Source organism: Hyla sarda, chromosome 10 (assembly GCF_029499605.1).
Source record: "Hyla sarda isolate aHylSar1 chromosome 10, aHylSar1.hap1, whole genome shotgun sequence".
Classification (NCBI taxonomy): Eukaryota; Metazoa; Chordata; class Amphibia; order Anura; family Hylidae; genus Hyla; species Hyla sarda.
The window spans coordinates 106,600,102-106,624,706 of NC_079198.1; the positions used below are offsets into that span (position 1 = coordinate 106,600,102).

At 45.6% G+C, this 24,605-nt stretch overlaps 1 protein-coding gene across 6 annotated transcripts in view; it reads left to right on the top strand.

The window, feature by feature from the left end:
* Positions 1 to 20,476, top strand: part of INTS11 (integrator complex subunit 11) — a 75,725-nt gene extending 55,249 nt beyond the window's left edge. For all 6 annotated transcript variants that reach the window (XM_056543327.1, XM_056543332.1, XM_056543328.1 and 3 more), the window contains 12 exons: positions 2,497 to 2,531; positions 2,951 to 3,089; positions 4,115 to 4,179; positions 4,706 to 4,895; positions 7,020 to 7,103; positions 9,671 to 9,760; positions 10,788 to 10,950; positions 11,500 to 11,607; positions 11,716 to 11,777; positions 13,698 to 13,840; positions 14,875 to 15,004; positions 19,811 to 20,476. In XM_056543327.1, coding sequence (XP_056399302.1) covers positions 2,497 to 2,531; positions 2,951 to 3,089; positions 4,115 to 4,179; positions 4,706 to 4,895; positions 7,020 to 7,103; positions 9,671 to 9,760; positions 10,788 to 10,950; positions 11,500 to 11,607; positions 11,716 to 11,777; positions 13,698 to 13,840; positions 14,875 to 15,004; positions 19,811 to 19,876 — 1,275 coding nt within the window. In that variant the 3' untranslated portion in view covers positions 19,877 to 20,476. The remainder of the gene's footprint in view (positions 1 to 2,496; positions 2,532 to 2,950; positions 3,090 to 4,114; positions 4,180 to 4,705; positions 4,896 to 7,019; positions 7,104 to 9,670; positions 9,761 to 10,787; positions 10,951 to 11,499; positions 11,608 to 11,715; positions 11,778 to 13,697; positions 13,841 to 14,874; positions 15,005 to 19,810) is intronic.
* Positions 20,477 to 24,605: the final 4,129 nt, after the last annotated feature.

The window sequence follows — 24,605 nt, forward strand, 5'->3', positions numbered from 1 at the left end:
CCCAGTCATCTGGTGCACTCCATGCTTGATGATGGGCGACCACAGCTGTTACGCCCTTCATTCATGTCTATGTACTAGCTGTCCCGCCGCCTCCCATAGACATGAATGGAGGGGGCATGGCGTGACGTCACAAACACGTAAGCTCCACGCTTCCATTTTCAGAATGCCAAGGTGCCGCCCCAGAGCTTGTGCAGGGTCCCATCGGCCGGACCCCTGGGATCAGACATCTTATCCCCTATACTTTGCATAGGGGATAAGATGTCTAAGGGCAGAGTACCCCTTTAAAGAGCATCTGTCACATACATGGACCACTTACAACCACCCCCAAAGCTTAGCAGGTGTAAGTGACCCTATTCCAAACATACCTTTTTTTTATACACTCTTGTGTCTTTATTCTCTACAAATAACATTTATTCTGTGTCCAATAGGTGTGTCCAGGGGTCTGCTCTGCCTCCCATGACTACTATTGGCACACTGAGCTCTCCTGCTGATGGGAGCCCTGTGTATTTTGTCACAATCCCTAGGGGCAGAGAGGTCACTCCCAGCCTCTAATGACAGTCCTCATTGGTGGCATGAGATGATGTTGGTGTGTTTGGCATTTGGACACTAACTCCTGCTAGGCTATGGGGGCAGTTTTTAGGTGGATAATGTATGTGACATTATGTAAACAATACAGAAATTTAGGTGCATTACTGTGGTAGATGTATACAGTAACATTGGCTATCCCGCAACACTGATGTTAAAATTGAGACATTCGCCAGTATATCCTCATATGAAGGACACACCAGAGCCCGCACACCAACGCCAAGGTTTCTCAAATGGCGCGGGACCTAACACTAAACTTACCTGTGTGTGATAAGCAAAACGGGGCCAGTGGGCAATTACAGCAGCATTCGGTCGACTCACAGCCTCCTCCCAGGTACCCTCCAGCGTGACTGAGCACACATGCAATGGGAGGAGGGAGGCAGGCTGCAAGCCCCACCCAAGTTGGCTGATATAAGTGCATGGCCTCACAGGTGCAACCTTAATTTTGCAACCTAATTTTGGAGTTTACATACCTCCAAGTATAATATTCAAACAAACAACAAAGACGTGGTCTCAAATGGCTGGAGGTGCTCAACCCCAAATGCGGTTGTGCATTTATACTGGGGGAGCAGATCCTGCCCTTGTAGTCCGTTGCTAGGGGCGATCCCCAGCATAAAAATGCATACAATGGAGGATGCCTGCAGCGGACTACATGTGCCACAATAGAATCCTACACCTGATAGACGATGTGGATGTGTAACAATCCTTTTGTTACACATTCACATCGTCTATCAGGTGTAGGATTCTATTGTGGCACTTGTAGTCCGCTGCAGGCATCCTCCATTGTATGCATTTTTATGCTGGGGATCGCCCCTAGCAACGGACTACAAGGGCAGGATCTGCTCCCCCAGTATAAATGCACAACCGCATTTGGGGTTGAGCACCTCCAGCCATTTGAGACCACGTTTTTTGTTGTTTGTTGACATTATGTAAACACAAACACTGTGGCCCTTATTTACTAAGAGTGTTGTGTAGGTTTCTTTTGTGAGTTTTAATTCCCTAGAATTTATTTTCCACGGTATTTACTAAGGTTTCCCTACATTTTCCACTTTCCCTACATTTTGCTTTTTTTACACATGCTCTGATCTGTCTGGTTTTCCTCATCTCAAATCCACCACATTTTATGTGGAAACCTTAGTAAATATGCTGTTTTTTTGTGAAAATTTTGGGAACACACCCCTCTTATGTGACTATGCCCCTTTCCCAGACGGCCACGCCCCTTTTTTCGGGTTTTCTTAGCAAAATGGAGAGTTAGTCCTGGTTTTTAAAATTCTGGCACAGACAATTTCTGGCGCAATGCGACAGAATCTGGTGCACAGCCTGACAAAACATGTCTGGTTTGCAATAGTAAATGAGGGCCAGTGTGAGCCCAGGTCTTGATATCAGTTGTTCTTTGCTGCTTTGCATTGTGGGCAATGTTGCTTTCCATGTCTACATCTCATAACTGTTGAAGGCTTGGTTGGAAGTGTAAGCCCAGCAGCGTTTGTCTCCTACCTGTTCTGCCAAGATCTTTGCCGAGAGATGCAGCGCACGCTGGGTGGTATAGTTGCAGAGGTTTCCATACAGCGCCCTGCAGAGTTCCGTTCTTCAGAAAAAGACTTGTGCATGGAACTCGATGGGTGTTGTATGATTGCCTCTGCAACTGTACTCCCCAGTGCGAGTTGTGTCTCTCCGTACCTCCAAAACTGCAAAGTAGCTAGACCTCCTTTACAGACCCTGAACCAGCAGGCGATGACACGAGGTGTGAACTCAGGGCTGGAAAGAAGTGGAAACATTGCAAGTGTGGGCCAAGAACCTGTGTTTTATATATAATCAGATCGGTTAGGGCACTTTTTGTATATCTAGGAAATCATGTGTCACAAAAATCCACTGTCTCTAAATATAGATTTTTTGCTGTTTTCATTCTTTTAGGGAGATTACAATATGACTCCAGATCGGCATTTGGGGTAAGATCTTTACTACATTTTATAGGGGTACTCCGCTGCTCATCGTTTGGAACAAACTGTTCCGAACACTGGAGCCGGCGCCGGGAGCTCGTGAAGTCATAGCCCCACCCCCTCAATGCAAGTCTATGGGAGTCTCCCATAGACTTGCATTGAGGGGGCGGGGTGTGACATCATGAGGAGACGGGGTTATGACATCACGAGCTCCCAACTCAGCGTTCGGAACAGTTTGTTCCAAATGCTGAGCGGTGGTGTACCCCTTTTAACTGTTTTCTTTGTGGAATGATGTTGTGTATACATTATTTACCATTGAGGTTATGTTTACACTTAATTTTTTTCGGATGTATTTTGAGCTTAAAAAAAAAAAAAAAAAAAAAGCCATAAAATTAATAGTTTCACGTGTTGATTCAATGGTATTTTAGAGCCGCATGGATTGATAAATGTCGCCCAGACATGCTCATTACTGAGTCCACCTATGCAACGACTATACGAGATTCTAAGCGATGCCGTGAGCGAGACTTCCTGAAGAAGGTCCATGAGAGTGTAGAAAGGGGTGGAAAGGTTAGTGACGTATGTTTTTTAGATGTGCATGAAGTGCGTAAAATGTGAAACTTTTTCTTATCACTTAAACTTTCCGTAAAGGGGTTAACCAAAATTCCAAAAACAGTTATTTTCTCTCCAAAAACAGCACCACTCCTGTCTTTAGGTTGTGTGTGGTGTTGCTCCGTTTCATTGAAGTTAATAGAGATAAGTTTTTAATACCACACGCAACCTGAAGACAGGGGTGGGACTATTTTGGGAATAAATTAGCTGTGTTTTTCTATTCTGAGACAACCCCTTTTAACTTATTCTGAGAGACCTAAGGCTTTTCCTTGAGGAATGGACCAAAAATTAGGAATGGGTTGCAAACTTTAGACTATTTTGATTATGGAACAAAAAACCAAAAGGCACAAATCTATGCCTGGCTCATTTAATTTCCTGCAAATTTCCGTAATGATATACTTTTTATTTTGCAATGGCTTAAAGGGGTTCTCCGCCCCTAGACATCCTAGCCCAGGCCGCCACTCCCGCTCCCATAGACATGAATGGAGGGGGTGTCACTTGACGTCACGAGGGGTGTGATGTCACAGCCGCCTTCACCAGTACCCAGTGGAGAACTACAGCCCCATTCATTTCACCAATTACTTGTTTAATGTTTTATGACCTATCCTGTTCCTGCCATAGTCATGGTTTCTGAACACTCCCAGTAAGGCTATGTTCACATGTCTGTAATTCCGCTAGGACTGTGCGGGAATGCGGCATCTCATAGACCGCTGTGCATTCCGGGCGGATTCCGCAGAAAGAATAGACCGGTTCTTTCTTTCTGCAGACATGGAAATCGGAATTTCCGCACCAGAAACATCTGGCTTGGAAATCCCGCCGTGTGCACAGCGCAGCAGGATCCCTTTGAATACAATGGGACACTGCTGCTGTGGAATCTCCGGCTGAATTCCATGCGGAAATTTTGGACTTGTGAACATGGCCTAAATGTTCTTCTCGATGCCACTATGTGTCCCTCCCAGCTGACCTTTTGTCTCTTCTGCCAGGTTCTCATTCCTGTATTCGCCCTGGGGAGAGCTCAGGAGCTCTGCATCCTTTTGGAAACATTCTGGTAATGTGGCCTTATGTGTCTTTGTAACTTTTATTACAAATAAGTATAGTCTGTATATTAAAGGGGTACTCCAGTGGAAAACATAATTTTTTTTTTTTTTTTTTTTTTTTTTATTCAACTGGTGCCAGTAAGTTAAACAGATTTGGAAATTACTTCTATTAAAAAATCTTTACCCTTCCAGTACTTTTTAGCAACTGTATGCTACAGAGGAAGTTCTTTTCTATGCCTGATGCCCGTATCAGGAACTGTCCAGAGCAGGAGAAAATCCCCATTGCTGCTTTGGACAGTTCCTGACACGGGCAGAGGTGTCAGCAGAGAGCACTGTGGACAAGGCAAAAAAAAAAAAAAAATTCTAAAAGAAAAGAATTTCCTCTGTAGCATACAGCTGCTAAAAAGTACTGGAAGGGTAACGATTTTTTTTATAGAAGTAATTTACAAATCTGTTTAACTTTCTGGCACCAGTTGATTTAAAAAAAAAAAAAGTTTTCCCCCAGAGTACCCCTTTAAAACATCTATCCTAAATCAGGGAGCGGATGAACCTGAAGGCCCCCATCTACTTCTCCACGGGTCTAACCGAGAAGGCGAACCACTACTACAAGCTCTTCATTACTTGGACGAACCAGAAGATCAGGAAGACCTTCGTACAGAGGAACATGTTTGAGTTTAAGCACATTAAGGCCTTCGACAGAGCTTTTGCAGATAACCCTGGTCCAATGGTAAAAACATTTATTATTGGCTTGTATGTGGAATAATGTGTATTGCTAATAGTAAAAACAATCTTAACATCAGAGATCTCTGCTTGTGAAGGGTAAATGAATGTTATCATCCAGAAGCTGAAGACCTGTCTTGACCTTGTCCTATTGACACTGATACACGGAAAGCGCGGATACTCTTAAAGCAGATATATTTGTATACTACGGGGTGCAGAGTCAATTGGCAAAATATTTTCTTGAATAAAATCAGTGTAGACTCCACATTGTGATACTATTGTGCCCAGTCAGTGTCGAGCAGACACACTATATCAAAGTAATTTGGAGTATGGCTGCCTACATTGATTGTATATACCATTGCCATGTCTATGGGCCGAAACGCGTAGGCTGTGGCACTCTTTATCCTTATGTATTATCTTAAGTAAATAACACTGTTTTAGGGTATTGTCCCACGTAACCTATATGCTGCGTATTCTCGATCAGTACACGTACAGGGCTTCACAGAGACAGCCCTGTGTGTGCAGTAAGGTTTGGACCCACAGTTATGTTGACACACTGACCCCACCTCCAATCCTCACTGCGCACACGGCTGCCGGGGGTAACCCTGTGTGTGTGCTGATAGAATATTCAGCTAATTTCCCGCTGCGCAACCTGGTGCTGGACATCATCCTAAAAAGTGCAACCTGGTGCTGGACATCATCCTAAAAAGTGCAACCTGGTGCTGGACATCATCCTATTTACAATTGATTTAATAAATGTTCTGGATTCTTCCATTGGGATTTTGAGCTGTTTGCACTCATTGGGACTAAGCTGCTGGGTCTCTTATTTTCCTCAATATTTTCTTGTGCTGTTGGGGTTTAAAAAAGAAAGCAGACTTTTCTGGGTAACAGGCTACACTTGGACAGGGCAGCTGAGGCTGGGTTCCCACTACGTTTTCTCCCATACGGGAGCGCATACGGCAGGGGGGAGCTAAAACTTCGCGCTCCCGTATGCCTTTCTATACACTCCCGTATGGAATTCATTTCAATGAGTCGGCCGGAGTGAAACGTTCGGTCCGGTTGGCTCATTTTTGCGCCGTATGCACTTTTACAACCAGACCTAAAACCGTGGTTGACCACAGTTTTAGGTCCGGGGGAAAAAGCGCATACGGCGCAAAAATGAGCCAACCGGACCGAACGTTTCACTCCGGCCGGATCATTGAAATGAATTACATACTGGAGCATATAGAAAGGCATACGGGAGCGCGAGGTTTTAGCTCCCCTCTGCCGTATGCGCTCCCGTATGGGAGAAAACGTGATGTGAACCGAGCCCTTAGTATGATGACATGCGTTTTAAAGTATTTGTCCCATCTCTAGTAAAGGTGTAGTTGAGCACTGTACTACAGGCCATACAGGGGGCTCAGGATCCCCATTCTAGTGACTTATGGGGTCCTACAGCAATCAGAGCATTTATGACATATCCTGAAAACAGGTGATGTTTTTTTCTGTGATAACCCCTTTAAAGAGGTACTCTGCTGCTCAGCGTTTGGATCAAAAAAAAGCCCTAGAGACAAAATTCTAAGAGGTACATTGTGCTTTATTGCATTGTGATCAAGATTTTTGCTACTTGTCAGTGAATGGAAACTATGGTATGTTAAAGGGGTACTCGGCTGCTCTGCGTTTGGAAAAGTTTGTTCCGAACGCTGAACCCGGCGTCGGGAGCTTGTGATGTCATAGCCCCGCTCCCTCAATGTAAGTCTATGGGAGGAGGCGTGACAGCTGTCACACCCCCTCCCATAGAGTTGCATTGAGGGGGCGGGGGGTGACGTCATGAGGGGCGGGGCTATGATGTCACGAGCTCCCGGCTTCAGCGTTCGGAACAGTTTGTTCCAAAAGCTGAGCAGCGGAGTACCCCTTTAAGGGTGTATTGACACGAACAGTATCATAAAAAATGTGCAGGGTTTGAAGCTGCAGATTTTAATGTAGACCAATAGACTGAACACAGCATAAAATCTGCAGCTTCAATTCCTGTGCAGAATACTGTACCTTACACCCTAAAGGTGGTTATATAAATAAATTAAATTAAAAAACAAACCGTAAGAAATGTGTTTCTGAGAAATGACTGAATCTGTAATGTATTTGTATTTTGCAGGTGGTGTTTGCCACCCCAGGAATGTTACACGCTGGTCAGTCTTTGCAGATTTTCCGCAAGTGGGCTGGGAATGAAAAAAATATGGTGAGATATACTAAATAATGCACAGGGATAACCGGGATTCTATTGCTTTACACCTAATGGTTGTTAGAAAATGTAATTGGTAAATGTGGACTGGACACCGGGCCTCCATCCTGACTGTGGACGGATTAATGAAATACTTACTGCAGTGTTTCTCAACCAGGGTGCCTCCAGCTGTTGCAAAACTACACCTTCCAGCATGCTCGGACTGCCAAAGCGTGTTCGGACATGCTGGGAGTTGTAGTCTTGCAACAGCTGGAGGCACAATGGCTGGAAAATGCAAAGCTACAGGATTTCACATCCTGCAGATAATTCTCTGTCACAGAAATGTCTGGCAGCAGCTCGTTTTCTTCTCTGCTGTATACACGGTCACGGGAGGTGGCTGGCGGGTGGGGCTTAAACCCTCATACATTTAAACAAGGTTGGCATATAAATTCGAAAAACACATTGAGACACATTGAGGTTATCCAATATTCTTTTTATTCAGACCTATCTGAGGACCTGTTATTTGGGAGCTCTGGTTTCTTCCGTCTTTTTTTTAAATTTTTTTTAACCTTCTTTTCTTTTGTTTAATTGTTTTTTTGTTTTTACTGCATTACCTGCTACTGATCATTGGGACGTTTTGTAACTGGCCTCATCAAGCTGAGGGGATGTTGTGTGTAGTTTATGCTGTCCCTTGTGTTGATTTTTAGACTTTTGTAATTTGCCTTATGGTAATGCTTATTCTGCATATGACTCTTATGCATTTCTTGTATTGTTTTCGTTTTGAAACAATAAAAATTATTTAAATTAAAAAAGTTATCCAGGAATAGAAAATTAAAAAAAAAAACAGCACCACACCTGTCCTTAGGTTGTGTGTGGTATTGCAGCTCAGTGCCATTGTAATGAATGGAGCCAATTTGTAATACCACACTCAACCTGATGACAGGGGTGGAGCAGTTTTTTTTTTTTATTTTTTTATTTTTTTTTCTTAGCTCTTTTAGCTTTATTTGATCCTGGATAACACATTTAAAGGGGTATTCCAGGCCAAAACTTTTTTTTTATATATCAACTGGCTCCGAAAAGTTAAATAGATTTGTAAATTACTTCTATTAAAAAATCTTAATCCTTCCAATAGTTATTAGCTTCTGAAGTTGAGTTGTTGTTTTCTGTCTAACTGCTTTCTGATGACTCGCGTCCTGGGAGCTGTACAGTTCCTATGGGGATATTCTCCCATCATGCACAGCTCCCGGGACGTGACATCATCATTGAGCAGTTAGAGAGAAAACTTCAGAAGCTAATAACTATTGGAAGGATTAAGATTTTTTAATAAAAGTAATTTACAAATCTGTTTAACTTTCCGGACCCTGAGCACACAAACTTTATTCTGGACTAATTTGCAGGCCTGAAGACTAGAGATGAGTGAACTTACAGTAAATTCGATTCGTCACAAACTTCTCGGCTTGGCAGTTGATGACTTTTCCTGCATAAATTAGTTCAGCTTTCCGGTGCTCCGGTGGGCTGGAAAAGGTGGATACAGTCCAAGGAGACTCTTTCCTAGGAATGTATCCACCTTTTCCAGCCCACCAGAGCACCTGAAGGCTGAACTAATTTACACAGGAAAAGTCATCAACTGCCGAGCCGAGAAGTATCTGACGAATCGAATTTACTGTAAGTTCGCTCATCTCTACTGAAGACCAAGAGAGGTCAGCTACTTTATTGCTAGGGTCTCATCCGATAGGAAGCCATCTTACTGTTGATTGGTTGGTTACTAAATTTTATCAAAATGTGCCTGGAGCTCCAATGCTTCTATATAAAGTACACGTAGCAGTTACAGGGGTACTCCGGTGGAAAACGTTGTGGGTTTTTTTTTTTTTTTTTTTTTTAAATCAACTGGTGCCAGAAAGTTAAACAGATTTGTAAATTACTTCTATTAAGAAATCTTTACCCTTCCAGTACATATTAGCAGCTGTATGCTACAGAGGAAATTCTTCTCTTTTTGAATTTCTTTTTTTGTCTTGTCCACAGTGCTCTCTGCTGACACCTCTGTCCTGGTCAGGAACTGTCCAGAATAGCATATGTTTGCAATGGGGATTTTCTCCTGCTCTGGACAGTTCCTGATACGGGCATCAGGTGTCAGCAGAGAGCACTGTGGACAAGACAAAAAAGAAATTAAAAAAGAAAATAACTTTCTCTGTAGCATACAGCTGCTAAAATGTACTGGAAGGATAAAGATTTTTTTTCATTAGAAGTAATTTACAAATCTGTTTAAATTTCTGCCACCAATCGATTTAAAAAATAAATAAAAAGGTTTTCCACCGGAGTACCCCTTTTTAAGCAGTTCAAATATATAATATTTTCAATATTCACATGCCCTAGTACTTGCTATTTTGGTGTTCGGATCCGCCTGTATATATGCTCATAATTCAAGGCACCATGGTGGGTCACACAGCAGAGGGTCAGAAGCCATTGGTTGGGGTCCGCTGGTGCATAGACGTAAAAAACAAAGTTTCTGGAGCTTTTATATCCATCTACCTTATGGTCCTGTATTCCACAACAACGCGTTTCAGGTTGTACTGATTCTTGTACAGGTCATCATGCCCGGTTACTGCGTGCAGGGCACAGTGGGGCACAAGATCTTAAGCGGCCAACGGAAATTGGAGATGGAGGGGAGACAGACGGTAGGTGTCCAGTTTTATGTATATTTTATATTTATGTATGCATTTGCCTTAGGAAAACTGTCAGCTTTCTCCCCCCCCCCGCACTAACCAGTGGTACTGGCTGGTAGTGCGGGGGACGCTGATCAGTTTGATGCTTACCGTGCCTGGATTCGCCCTGCCGTTTGGCCGTAATCTTCGGTTTTTAGTATATGCTAATTAGGTGCTTACTTGCACAGGCCGGGATAACTGGCACTCTGACGTCAGCATTTCTGGCCACAGCGCCGCCCAACTCATCAATATTCCTCCTCTCTCTTCATTACAGAGTGGGGAGAAGAGGGAGAGGCGGAGGGAGGGGAGGAATATTGATGGGCAGTGCTGCGTCCAGAAACGCTGATGTCGGAGTGCCAGTTAGCCCTTCCGGTGCCAGTTAGCACCTAATTAGCATATACCGAAAGCCAAAGATTACAGCCGAACGGCGGGGCGGATCCGGGCACGGTAAGCATCAAACTGATCATCGTCCCCCGCACTACCAGCCAGTACTGCTGCTTAGTGCGGGGGGAGCAAGCTGACAGTTTTCCTTTAAAGCCATCATGCTTAAAGGAGAAGTATCATGGAAGAAATCTTTTCCCCTATCCAAAGGATAGGGGATAAGTTTTAGATCGTGGGGGGGGTCCAAGCACTTGGGCCCCCTGCGATCTCCTGTACGAAGCCCCGGCTCTCCTTCACAGTGGCAGGTCACGACCCCTGCTCGAAGCAGGGGCCAACCTCCGCCCCCTCTATATAGCTCTAGGGAAGAGCTGAAGATTGCCGAACGGCTCTCCCACAGATCTATATAGAGGGGGCGTGGGTCGGCCTCCGCTTCGGGCAGGGGGCGTGACGCGCCAATGTGAAGGAGAGACGGGACTCCAAACAAGAGCTCGCGGAGGCCCCAGCACTCTGACCCCCCCCCCCCATAATCTAAAACGTATCCCCTATTGTTTCGCATAAGGGATACGTTTTCTTCCATGATACTTATCCTTTAAGACAAGTCACTGTCATTTTTTGGCAGCTGGAAGTCAAAATGCAAGTGGAGTATATGTCCTTCAGCGCCCATGCCGATGCCAAGGGTATCATGCAGCTCATTCGCCAGGCAGAGCCCCGGAATGTACTGCTGGTCCATGGAGAAGCCAAAAAGATGGAGTTCCTCAAGCAGAAGATTGAGCAAGAGTTTCGTAAGTAGGAAAACTAAAGGGCATGTCTCAAGATGGGAACCATGGAAATCATGAGTCCCATTTCTTCTCAGTAGAGTCGTGTTTCCCAACCGAGGTGCCTCCAGCTGTTGCAAAACCACAACTCCCAGCATGCCCGGACAGCCTTTGGCTGTCCGGGCATGCTGGGAGTTGTAGTTTTGCAACAGCTGGAGGCACCTCGGTTGGGAAAAACTGCACTGAGCCATTAATATCTGGCAGGGTGCCAGTGTTGCAACAGCTGGAGGCACCTCAGTTGGGAAACACTGTGCTAAACCATTAATATCTGGCAGGGTGCCAGTGTTGCAACATCTGGAGGCACACTGCTTTGGGGAAAACTCCAGTAGAGGGATGAACGAGAAGACAGATTACTACTCCATTCCATCTCAGTACAATATTTGGCTATATCAGTCCGTCATGTAGAGACCTAGTGGAGGGGTGGCAGGCGTGCTTGACAGCTACTCCATCCAGAAGAAACATGAGACCCCCATTCTTATGATCACAGGGGGTCTCCTAAACTGAATTATTTTGCAGATATCCAGTGTTACATGCCTTTCAATGGCGAGACGGCCACCATTGTCACCAACCCTAACATACCAGTGGATATCTCGTTGGGGCTGCTGAAGAAGGAGAGCGCGCTCAGTAAGTAGACGGGATCAGGTTCTCTCTTTAGGATCTGGGACTCTCTTTCAGTCCTTTTTTGTTATCATGTGCACTGCATGGAGGTGTCATTTTTATATATAATTCTAGGTCTTGTGCCAGATGCTAAGAAGCCCAGACTGATGCATGGAACCCTGATAATGAAAGACAATGTAAGGAAGGATAAAATGTACATGGTGCAACGTGTTGCTGTAGTTACAGATCCTAGAAATCAGAAATAATTTCGACATTGATGATGGTTTTATTACTGTGGCATTTGTGTTATAGTAAGGGCCCCATGACTCTAGATCAGTGTTTTCCCACCAGGGTGTCTCCAGCTGTTGCAAAACTACAACTCTCAGAATGCACAAATAGAAAAAGGTTGTCTGGGCATGCTGGGAGTTGTAGTTTGGGCATGCTGGGAGTTGTAGTTTGGGCATGCTGGGAGTTGTTGGAAAACACTGTTCTACAGACACAAGAGGTGGGCGTGCTTCTCCCTGCTCTTTTTTTCTGGTCGGTGGGGGTCTCAGCACTGCGAACCCGACCAATTAAAACTTTTGACATTTCGGGTACACTTTAACACAGTGGTTCAGTCCATTTCAGACTTGACCAACAAAGTTGCAAATTTGTCACAAGTCTTCATGTGCAACTTTGTTTTTAGAGTTTTTTTTTTTTTTTTTCAGGATTTTTTTTCCTTCCCCCTTTTGAGCCCGTGATACAAAGTTATAATGCTGTGTAACACACTTCTGTTACCTCCGTGCGCAGCTTTGTCAGGTTTTCACATACAGGACCCACACCCAAAAGTGCTGTAGTGCAAGTGTTTTTATTATACTGTTCTCTCTGACCTTTCCCATCATTCCATGCACCAGAGACAATATGGCATACGGCACATGGTCACAAGGGGGCGTGACTATGCTGCAGTGGGTGGGTGGGTGGCACTAATTCTGTAAATCACTCCCACCCACCCACTGCAGCATAGTCACGCCCCCTGGAGACCATGTGATTTATGACCTATTGTCTCTGGTGCGTGGAATGATGGGAAAGGTCAGAGAGAACAGTACAATAAAAACACTTGCACTACAGCACTTCCGGGTGTGGGTCCTGTGCATGAGAATGAGACAAAGCGGTAGACGGAGGTAATAGAAGCGAATTATACGGTATTATAACTTGGTATCATGAGCTCAAAGTCTGAAGAAAAAAAAATCCTGGAATTCCCCTTCATTTTTTTTTCTTTACTAGTGATGCTTGCTTAGTAAATGAGACATCTGTAGAAGACTTAAAGGGGTACTCCAGTGCAAAACATCTTATCCCCTATCAAACGGACCCCCGCAATCTCCGGGCCGGCAGCAGCAGCGTCCAGAACACGGGGGCGTAGAGCGCCAATGTTTGTGACGTCATGCCACACCCCCTCCATTCAGGTCTATGGGAGGGGGCGTGTATGGTAGAACGTAGTCGACAGTCATCCGTCGCAGAGCGGAGTTTGTTCCGTGCAGCGTATGACTGTGGTGCCGCGCAGGTGATCACAGGGGTTTCTAGCGGCGGGATCCCCACGATCTAACATCTTATCCCCTATCCTTTTGATAGGGGATAAGATGTTTTGTGCCAGAATTTTTTTTTATTTTTTATTAACTGATACCAGAAAGTTAAACCGATTTGTAAATTACTTCGATTTAAAAATCTTAATCCTTCCAGTACTTATCAGCTGCTATATACTCCACAGAAAGTTCTTTTCTTTTTTAATTTCCTTTCTGTCTAATCAGACCTCTGTTCATGTCAGGAACTGTCCAGAGCAGGATAGGTTTACTATGGGGATTTGCTCCTACTCTGGACAGTTCCTAAAATGGACAGAGGTGTCAGCAGAGAGCACTGTGGTCAGACAGAAAGGAAATTCAAAAAGAAAAGAACTTCCTCTGGGGCATACAGCAGCTAATAAGTACTGGAAGGATTAAGATTTTTTTTAATAGAAGTAATTTACAAATCTGTTTTAACTTTCCGGTATCAGTTGATTTTAAATGTTTTCCAGCGGAGTACCCCTTTAAGGCTATGATAAAGTAGACAGACATTTACCTCATTTCCCCTTATGTTCTGGGCAGAGTCTGCGTCTTGTGTCACCCGAGCAGGCCTTGAAGGAAATCGGTCTGGGTGAGCACCAGCTGAGGTTCACCTGTAGGGTGCACATTCAAGACCCCCACAAAGAACAGGAGACAGTGCTGCGTATATTCAACCACCTGAAGAGGTAAGTGATGGTGTTATCTGACACGTCAATTCTTAAAGCAGTGTATGAATAAATTGACAACTGGGTGTTACCATTTACTATGCCACATGCGGACACTGTAGGAACACCCGGGTGTCAGTTTATTGATACTTTTACAGGAGGCACAATGTAGGAAAGAGTTGCTTTAGAATTATTATTTTTATTAGGGAGTAAAAGTATCTACTTATTCAGATAAACTGGAGCTAGAACAGTAAGGTTTTACTATGGGGATTTGTTTCTGCTCTGGACAGTTCCTGACACTGACAGTGGCGACAGCAGAGAGTAGAGATGAGCGAACTGACAGTAAATTCGATTCGTTACGAACTTCTCGGCTCGGCAGTTGATGACTTATCCTGCGTAAATTAGTTCAGCCTTCAGGCGCTCCGGTGGGCTGGAAAATGTCGATACAGTCCTAGGAAAGAGTCTCCTAGGACTGTATCCACCTTTTCCAGCCCACGGGAGCACCTGAAAGCTGAACTAATTTATGCAGGATAAGTCATCAACTGCTGAGCCGAGAAGTTCGTGACGAATCGAATTGACTGTAAGTTCGCTCATCTCTAGTGGAGAGCACTGTGGTCTGATTGGAAAAAGCTACACAACTTCCTACAGTACAGGACGTCATCAGAATGACACATACACCACATATAGAGGTTAAGATTGTATCTAAAGCTCTCATGTGCGGTGTCTGCAGTTCATTCGTGAAATACGAGACGTTGTAATAGATGGAAGGAAATTCAATCTCTATGCAGACTTATAGAGATTGAATTTTTTTTGCCGATTCACTTTCTGTCTGTATATGGAGCAATTTCAATATTTTCTAGTTTTCACTATTATAAATTTAAAAAAAAATAGTGTTTTCCAACTAGGGTGTCTCCAGCTGTTGTAAAACTACAACTCCCAGCATGCCCGGACAGCCAAAGTCTGTCCGGGCATGCTGGGAGTTGTAGTTTTGCAACAGCTGGAGGCACCCTGGCTGGGAAACACTGATCTAAACTATATTTGTATCTCTTGTGCAGCATTCTGAAGGATCGCTCAGTACAGCACATGCCTGATGGCTCAATCATGGTAGAATCCATCCTCCTCCAGGTCTCCACCAGTTCTGATGACCCCGGTACTAAAGATCTTCTCATATCTTGGACATATCAGGTGAGTTTTGACAGGATACCATGTTACTAGCACTTGTGATCCTAAGCCTAAGGCTGCATTACTAAGAGATTCTGATTGTGTTTCATTTCGCATAGAGGGCCCCTTACTATGCAGCAAGTCACACGTTTTATTGTGAATCGGTTCATGTGCGGTTGACTGTTGAGAATTTAAAAGGGGTACTCCGGGAAACTTACCCTATAGCCCATCCTTTCCTGCTTATCAACATATTCAGTTGTCTAAGTATCATTCATTAGCTATATAGAGCAGTTTCCCCTCTTTGGTTGTCACTTTCATGCAGGAAGTGAGCGAATGACATCATCCAGCCATCCACTCTGTCTAAACCCCTCTCTGAAAGCAGCCCCCACTCTCCTAAGAGACAGAGACCACATGGTATCTGCCCTGCAGTGATGTTATTCTCCCTATAGTGCTGAGAACTGGGAGGGGTGTGTGGTCTCAGCCAGTCACACACTGAACTTCTTTCTGCAGCTCAGAGCAGGAGGGTGGGGGCTGCTCTCAGAGATTGAGCTGGCAGAGTTACAATGATTGCTGGGAGATGAAGGAAGGGTGGCAAAGAAAATCAAGCAGCCAGAGAAGAAAACAGGGACCATAGAAGCCGTGCAAATCAGGCAGGATGCAAAGCAGAACTGCGACAACTCACTGGAAAATGTGTTGCTTTGCATTAAGCTGTGTAGCAATAGAAATGATGGGTTATCTGTTTTATATGATAAAGCATTGTAAGGGGTAATAATCCCTTCCATGTGACCCTCAATGTTTTGCCCACATGGGGTACATTGAAGTCTACAGGTTCTGGTGTATAGATAAGTCAACAAACTCTCTATGTCCATAAGGAGCACTCCCATTATATCTCTGAGGGGGGGGGGGGGGGGCTTATATTTAACAAGAGTATATACAGAGTTTAAGGGAATCTGTCATGATCTGATCTGCTGTTATTTAGCTGCTTGTACGATATAGTGAATTGTATGTTTGTAGCTGTGCTTGATCCAAAATGCATTTCTATCTTTCATGAAGACTCAAGGAGGTGTTGGCCACTCACATCTGCGCCCCCTTTATTCTAATATGCATGGCTTGGCCTCATTCCTGCTTTGAAGTTTTGCGCCGTTGATGCAAGTGCTCTCAGCACACATGCGCCGCAAAGCAGAGGCTGCCACTTACGATAACTCTTAGTTTTCATATCTCTTCAGTGAGAAGAACATTGTTGGATTATTGGGTTGCTCTTCTCCTGACCTGGTTTGGTCCTTGTTCCTTTTATTTTTTTTAAAAGTATTTTAGTTTTGCAGTTTAATTAAACATCACCAACAAGGTGAAACATAAAACAATCGCCTCTGTAGGTCCACAGACCGGCTCCATCACAATGTAAGGTAAGCAAAACACATTCACCAGCAGGAAGGAAGGGCGCATCTGAGACCCAACCGGAGAAAGCCCAACACCGACACACACCGACACACACACACACACACCGACACACACACACACACACCGACACACACACACACATACATACACACACATACACACACACACACACACACACACACACACACACACATACATACATACACATACACATATACACACACATACACACACATCCCGGTAACCCCAACCTGGAAAGAACAACAGTGCACTATAGAAAACCTACTGGGACAACCGAGTCGGAGGGTCAGCTGACAAATCAAATAAGAGCCAGGGGGTCCACACCTTGTCAAATTTCTTAGGGCACTTACGAGGGGGAGGGGAGGTATCCTTCCAAGTCATTACTATCACTTTACGGGCACAGGACAGCAGGAAGCGGATCAGTGGGAGTTTGTGCGAACCAGAGACCACCTCATTAATGACTCCCAGCAGGCATACCACAGGGGAAGTAGGAAAGGGAAGTCCAAATTATCTGCCAGAAACATCATCACCTCCCTCCAAAATGAGGCTATGACAAGGCGCTCCCACACGGCATGCAAAAAAGTACCGACTTCTGAAGAGCAGTGAAAACATATGTCAGACAGGGAAACGCCAACACTCTTCAGCTTAGCAGGGGTATAATACAATCTCAAGACATATCTAGACTTATTCAACATATCTCTACTACTAACTACGGTGGAATTGTATGAGCCCTCAACCTCTTTCCACTGGCACTCAGACAAATCCGGGATATCGGCCACCCTTTTATGAAAGGCTTCTGAGAATGGGCTAGGTCCCAGCGACTGAAGGAGATCATAGGACTGAGTAAGGGGTTTAGAAAGATCTGTGGTGCCCAGGAGAAGCTCCACATCAGAAAACATGGGAGTAAACATCAGGGAGCCAAACTGCGCCTGAACCGCATGCCTCAGCTGAAGATACCTATAAAAGGCATTTCCAGGGATGCCATAACGTTCCTTCATGTCCGAAAAGGATTAGAAAACCTGGTCCTCCCCAAACAAATGGATCACGAATCCGACTCCATGAGAACCCCAGAATCTGGCATCCTGTAACCCATGCAGGTGAGGTAAATGAACGTTCCCCCCCCCCCCCCCCCCCCCCCCCAGAGGAAATACCAGAGGCAGTGAAAATGTACTCAACACCACGGACCACACTTTAGCTATAGTTTGTAGGGGAATAGGAAAGGAGGAGTGAGAGTGATACCTGTAGAGCGAGCTACATAGGAACCCATAAGCGCTCCAGCCAAGGCAGTTGCTGAGTTGGACTGATCCAGATCGATCCACCACGCTGCATAAACCAGTTGAGAGGCAAGAAAGTATTTATATACATCAGGGGAAGCTAGGCTGCCATGTCGTTTAGGAGCCTGGAGAAGAGCCCGACCAAGTCTGGAAGGTTTTTCCTGCCTGTAGAAGGATCCCAGAGCACCACACAGTTTACTAAAATATTTCTTAGGGGGCATCACAGGAGCCAAATGAAAAAGGTAAAGGAATTTAGGGAGGTAAACCATTTTAAATATATTGATCCTTCTGGCTAGAGAGAGAGAGGGAATGAGGACCAGGCAGTCAACCGCTCCACAGTGGAGCACAAGAGCGGCTCCACCAGGAACACAGTAACCTCCACCCCTAGGTATCTAAAACGGGGAACCACTTGCATCGGGACTCCAGGCGAGAGCGCCATTAGAGAGGACTTAGGCCAGTTAACCCGCAAGCCTGAAATCGAGCTAAACCAGTCAAGCAGGTATATAAATACACCAGTGTGTCATCCACATAAAGGGAAACCTTCTCTACAATAGACCCCCTGGGGATACCACAGATAGTGAGATCTTTGCGGATGGCCACCGCCAAAGGCTCAACTGCCAGCGCAAAAAGGAAGGGAGATAGCGGGCACCCCTGCCTCCACCCAGGAGGAAGGGAGGAGAAACAACCAAGTCAGTGTGAATTCGAGCCCTGGGGCTATCGTATAACAAGCGAACCCAAGCATAAAATTGGGGACCAAACCCAAACACACCCAGGACTTCCCACAGATATGGCCACGGAACCAAGTCAAAGGCCTTTATAAAGGTCCAGACTAACCGCCACTCCAGTAGGAAGGCCCTACCCCACGGCTGCGATGCTAAGCTGTAGGAGCTTCACATTAATATCAATAGCCCTACCCGGCATAAACCCAGTTTGGTCAGGATAAATGATAGAGCTAATTACTCCATATAGGCGAGTAGCCAAGATCTTAATATCAACATTCAACAGGGAAATAGGTCTATAATGGTTCCTTTTAAAGGGAAAGGTCATCACTTTCATGCTGCTTAAACTCTGTGTCATGGGGGAGGTCCCTGGGGGGCGGGGGGGGGGGCTTATTTGCCTACACCACTGGCCTTGATTGATAGATCTCTCCCTGGGTACAAAAAAGTTCAGGAAAGTAGCACAACAAAATAAAATTCTACTAGTAGGCCATAGAACCATGGTCCTAGGTCATCAGAATAACAGAATCATTGTATTACACCAAATATAGATGAAGTTTTTTGGGTTTTTTTGATGGATAAGCCATTTTTATTTATAGTGTAATAGACAACATGGAATAATTGGCAGCTGTGGAATAAAACTTTATTTTGAAACTTCATGTACATTGGAGGTGCTGCAAAGATCTTTTGCCCTCCAGGGTACAAGTAGAGATCTATCAATAGAGGCTGGTGGGGCGGGAGGAGGCTTCTGGGAACAACCCTGATGACTTGTGGTTCAGGCAGCATAAATGTGATGGCAGGTTCCCATTAAAAAATAAATGAATAAAGCGATGAGACAATCTACTGATCACTGGTGCAGGCTTCTCTAGGGTAGCCAAATCTAGGCATATATTCTTGTGTAACATTAGGGACATGGGTTATCATAAGGCAGGCATTTAAAGGGGATGTTTCATCAGAAAATAACGACCTAAAATTACAAAAAAGTAACAGATTTAAAAAAAAAAAATAATCTGGCTCTTATCCATAAAACCTAAATTTGTACATTCCCTTTTATCTCCTTCGTATGAAGAGTAAAGAACAGTAATTCTACAGGAGGAAGCGATTGCTCTCACATCTGCATGTGCTGGTCAGATTCAGTAAAGTTGGCAAAAGGGCAAAATAATCTATCGTTCCTCTTCTTCTACATTGTTTTTATATATATATATATATATATATTTTTTTTTAAACGTAAAAACAATAGAATGGGTCTCTGAGGTTGGACCCTCCTCCCTACAATCAGACTCGTATCACCCTATTCCCAGGATAGGGGATAAGTTATAAAGTAGTGGAGTATCCCTTTAAGGCTGTGAATTCAGTTTCGTTTATAGGGTACTGTTTTTGTGATGTGATATTATGTTGTTGCTTCTCTTTTTTAATTTTAGGATGAAGAGTTGGGGAGTTTCCTGACATCCCTGCTCAAAAAGGGTTTGCCACAAGGGTCCGGCTAGATGGCTGCCCCCCAACCCACGGGCTGAGGCGTCCCTAAAGTGACATGGCTCTGTGAGAGGACCAGGGGCAGGATTCCTGTCAGAACTGTGGGATGGAAAGAGCAAGAAAAAGCACTGTATTTTTCTGGAACATTTAAAAGGGGCTGCCCAGGACTAACAACAGGAACGATTATGAAATAATAAATAAATTAAATATTTTTTTTAAATTTTTCTAGTGTTTCCAGTAACTTCCCAGATAATTTCTGTTCCCCACATTGCAGTTTAGCTCGGAATAATGTAGAACAGTATTTCCCAATCTGTGTGCCTCAAGCTGTTGCAAAACTACAACTCCCAGCATGCCCGGACATCTGCTTTTCCACAGAAACATTGCCATTCCTGTCCAGGGGTTGTCTTCAGTATTTTATTATAACCCTAATTGCTTAAATGGGGAAAAGCTGTAATACCAGGCCCATGGACGGAGGTGGCGCTCTTCCTGTAAATACATTTTTGTTTTATGTTTAGATTTATTTTTTTGGGATCCTAAACAAGCACAGACTTTTATTTCCATTATGGTTGTGAAGTAAGTTGCTGGGTTTCTATACTGGTCACTGTTACTTTAATAAAGTGAATATTTTGTATTTTATGTAGTCTGTCCTCTATATTGAAAAAAGAAAATTCTTATTAATGGTAGTTATGAAAGAACAAATCCAACTACAACTCCCAGCATGGCCAGGCAACCTTCAGTATGGTAGCCCATGTTGAAGGCTCTGCAGGCATGCTTGGAATTGTAGTTTTGCATCATCTGGAGAACTACAGTTGGAGACCACTGCATAACTCTGTTTCCCAACCACGGTGCCTCCAGCTGTTGCAAAACTACAACTCCCGGCATGTAGTTGTAGTTTTAAAACAGCTGGAGGCACCCTTAATTGGAAACACTGTTGAACTGGAAAAATCACAAGCAGGGCGATGTGGAAATGAAATGGCAATCCTCAAAACTAAACAGAGCAGAGATTTCTGCCTTATAGGGTTTATTACAATGTATCAGTGCAGTTAAACTGTGTCCTTCTGCAGTCCACACTGTAGGGTTTTGTTCACACACCGCACATTAGCTGCAGAAAACAAAATACAATGTAAAGTAAGTGAACCTGAAAATATTAAACTGAACCTAATTAAAACAGAATATTATAAATTTATATAGTAAAATCTCCCTTAGTGGACACCTCCCAATAGCGGACATTTTTTTTTTAATTCCCTGGCATCCGTGGAGTCCCATGAGACTTCATGTATGTGTCCCCTCCAAATAGGGGACAATCAGGTCCCAGCCCTACCTTGTACACAGGGCTGCCGTCAGGGGGTACAGCCAATACCCCAGTAAGGGGCCCTGGCTTCCACTGCACCAGCCTCAGCACAGACTCAGATTAACAACTGTTTTAACAGTGGTCTTCTATCGGCTCCATTGGGGGACACAGACCATGGGTGTATGCTGCTGTCACTAGGAGGCTCTACACTATGGCAACGAGAAGTCGGCTCCTCCCAGCAGGATATACCCACCTCCAGGCCCTGAGGTAATCCGTTTTAGCTTAGTGTCTTAAGGAGGTGGACATGGTCTGGAATTCTCTCCAGACCAGGTCTTATGTTTTATTATTTTCCTAGTTAGGGATGTGTTAGTTTTTTTTATTCCTTTTTCTTTCATGTTTTCAGGTGGGGACTCAGGAACTGCGGCTCACTGTTTCCCCATTGCGATTGAGGGGGCACAGACATTGCGTATATGCGCTGTTAACCCCCTCTCGCCAACGGTTAGCGCCTGGGGTTGTACCTTATGGGTCCAGGTCCCCCTATTTCCCTGCTTGCCTCGCTCGCACATGGTAGCTCGGCGTGATGCAGGTGACAGAAAGCTGACTGAAGACCTCACAGAAGACTTCATTAGGTAAGTTCTTCTGACTGAGGTGAGTATATTCCCTTTCTCCTTAGGTGCAGCCTTGCAACCTCTGGAGACCCTCACTTTTTGTCCACTTTTTCTCAGGGGCTCGCCTGGACAGGGTTTTTTTATATGTTTATTGCTGGGGTGAGCAGGAGCATTTTTGGACTGAGGCACAGTTTTTATTCATACTTTTCACTTTCCTGAACGATATGTGTGTGGTGTGTGTGTTTCTTTATGCGGCTGACAGCCGCAATGTTTTTGACTATGCGGGCGCATGAAGCGCCGGCTTACTTTGGCTTTCGGCAGCAGCCAGCTGCCGGCCGCGTCTCGCTCGCTTCCCCGCAAGCGCATATGTGAATATCGGGGAGAGGAGCGGGCGTGGGTGCCATTACTGACCTTCTTGTCAGAAGCTGAGGGCACTATAGTTCCACCCCCTCTGTCGGGGCTTCTAAGAGGCACGAATTAGCCTCCAATCAGCGCTGTGCGCGCGTTGTGAGGGGCAGGGGCCAATCAGCAGTGCCCCTGCTCCTGGCCCGCCCCTCTTTTGCTATTGGCCGGCATTTCTCCCTTCTTTATCTACAACTAGAGCGGCGTTCTCCTCACAGCAGCTGCTCTGGGGTCACAGACGGGCTGCACAGACAACTGGAGCGTTAGTTCATCATTTTGTCTGTAAAAGCTGTAATTCCAAAATGCCTTATTCTGCTGAACCCATTTGCTCCCTCTAAACAGTTAACTGGAGTGTTAGCCACTCATTACATCTGTAAAAGCTGTATCTAAAAAATGTCTGGTTCTGCTGAACCACTTGATCTGCCTGCTTCACTGCTTGGCTGATGCGGCTGCCTTCAAGGATCCAGCCTACATGATGGTGGAGACTTTGGCAAACTTTGCCTTTTGAGACAGCAGGATCTTCCTGCTTTTGCTTCGGCCTGGGGGTCAAGGGCCCTTTCATTATGGTCTCCCATCTCCGCCAGGGTAGTCTTCAAGATCCCTCTGGAGGATTTATTTAATCTAGCTCCCGATGCTCCGCAGCTGGAGATTTTCTGTTCCATGCGCAGCCACTGTGCTGCCTTTGCCACAAGCTACCTGGTAGTCACCTTCCCTCCATGTGGCTTAAAGCCTGGAATGTGGACGCCGCTTTCAGGAAGTGAGGCGTCGGGCGGAAAAGAGCTTTTATTGCCTCTGGATACGGTTCACAGAACCGCTTTCCGTTGTAAGTCCTCCTTCGGGTTCTGCGGACCTTTGGTGCCACCACAGGTTACCAACAAAGGATCCAGCTGGGCGCCTTCACGGGAAGAGGGCTCCCTCCTTCCGGACCTGTCCCACCCGGAGGTCGGCTATCCGTTCAGGCCGTTTTGCGGCCCCATCAGGCACCCGTAGGCCTTCCTCAATCTGATGGGTCGCCCCCCCCCCCCCCCTCCACCTTTTCTCGGGTGGTTGGTCACCTCTTACTCTTCCGGGATGTCTGGACCATGCACATTCATTGTCCCGGTTCCTTCAGGGGAACGTTTTCGAGGTTTATTCCAACCTCTTTGTGGTCCCCAAGAAAGGCGTTTCTGTTCGCCCAATCTTGGTTCTCAAGTATCTCAGCCAGCATCTTCTGCTTCCCAACCCGAATGGAGTCTCTCCGTTCGGTGCTGTCGTCCCTGGTTCATGGGGAATTTTCGTTCCTCGGTGGACATCAAGGATGCCTGCCTCCACATCTCACTGTTCCAGTCATCAGCGGTACCTCCGCTTTGCAGTTCCGGACGGTCATGTTCTATTGTGGCTCTCCATTTCGGTCTGGCCACTTCTCCGCGGACCTATAACAGTCCTGCCGCTTGTGATGGCCCCTTTTACGGACAACAGTTGTTTCCGTGATTCCTTACTTGGACGACCTTTTGATCAGAGCTCCAGCCAGGGCTCAGATCCTGGAGAGTCTTAATCTCCAGACCTTGTCTCTCTTCGGTTGAATGGTCATTCGGGACAAGTCCAACCGTTTTCCTGGGGCTCCAGTCCGACCAAATCGGCTGACTCTCTTATCAAGAGTCCGATGACTTCGGCGCCCTGCTCCAGTTTCCATTCGCTTTTGCATGGATGTCCTGGGTCGGTTAGCGGCGGCCGTGGAGGCCATGCCATTTGCCCAGTTTCATCACCGACTTCTTCAATTGGTGATTCTCTTCCGGTGGGACAGGTCTCCATTGTCACTTGACAGTCTTGTCGGTCCCTTCTATAGTGGCTTTGTTTCCCCCCTGCTTTTTCGGGGGCGCTCTTTCCTGACACTCTGTCTGGCTGGGGAGGTGTTTTCAAGGACCATCCAGTCTGGGGCCTTGGTCCCTGGAGAAGCTCTTTTCCCCTTCAACTTTTTGGGGACTAGGGCAATCCTTTCTTTGCTTGCTTCTTGGGAAATTCCCTTCTGGGTGGAACTCAGGTTTCCGGTCATCTCAGCACTTTTCATTCCGGGCGTTTCTGGGATGTGGTCTTTCTCAGCCGGTCCTCAGCCGTCCAAGGTGAGTGGTCCCTACATCCGGAGGTGTTTGCAGTGATCTGCAACCTCTGGGGCGCTCCAGGCATGGACCTCTGCACGTCCCGCCACAACCAAGCGTTCCTCTTCTTGGTCGGGCTTTGCCCTACCTTATCTGTTTATTGGTCGGGCTTTGCCCTACCATATCTGTTTCTTCCCCTTCCTCTCTTTTCGGGGTCCTGAGGGAACTCTCAGCAGAGGGCGTTCCCACCATTCTCGTGGTCCAGACTGGCCCCGGCGGGCGTGGTACGTCGTCGTGGTCAGGCTCCTGTACTACTTGCCTCTGCACCTTCCCTATCGTCCTGATCTCCTAGATCTCCTATGCCACC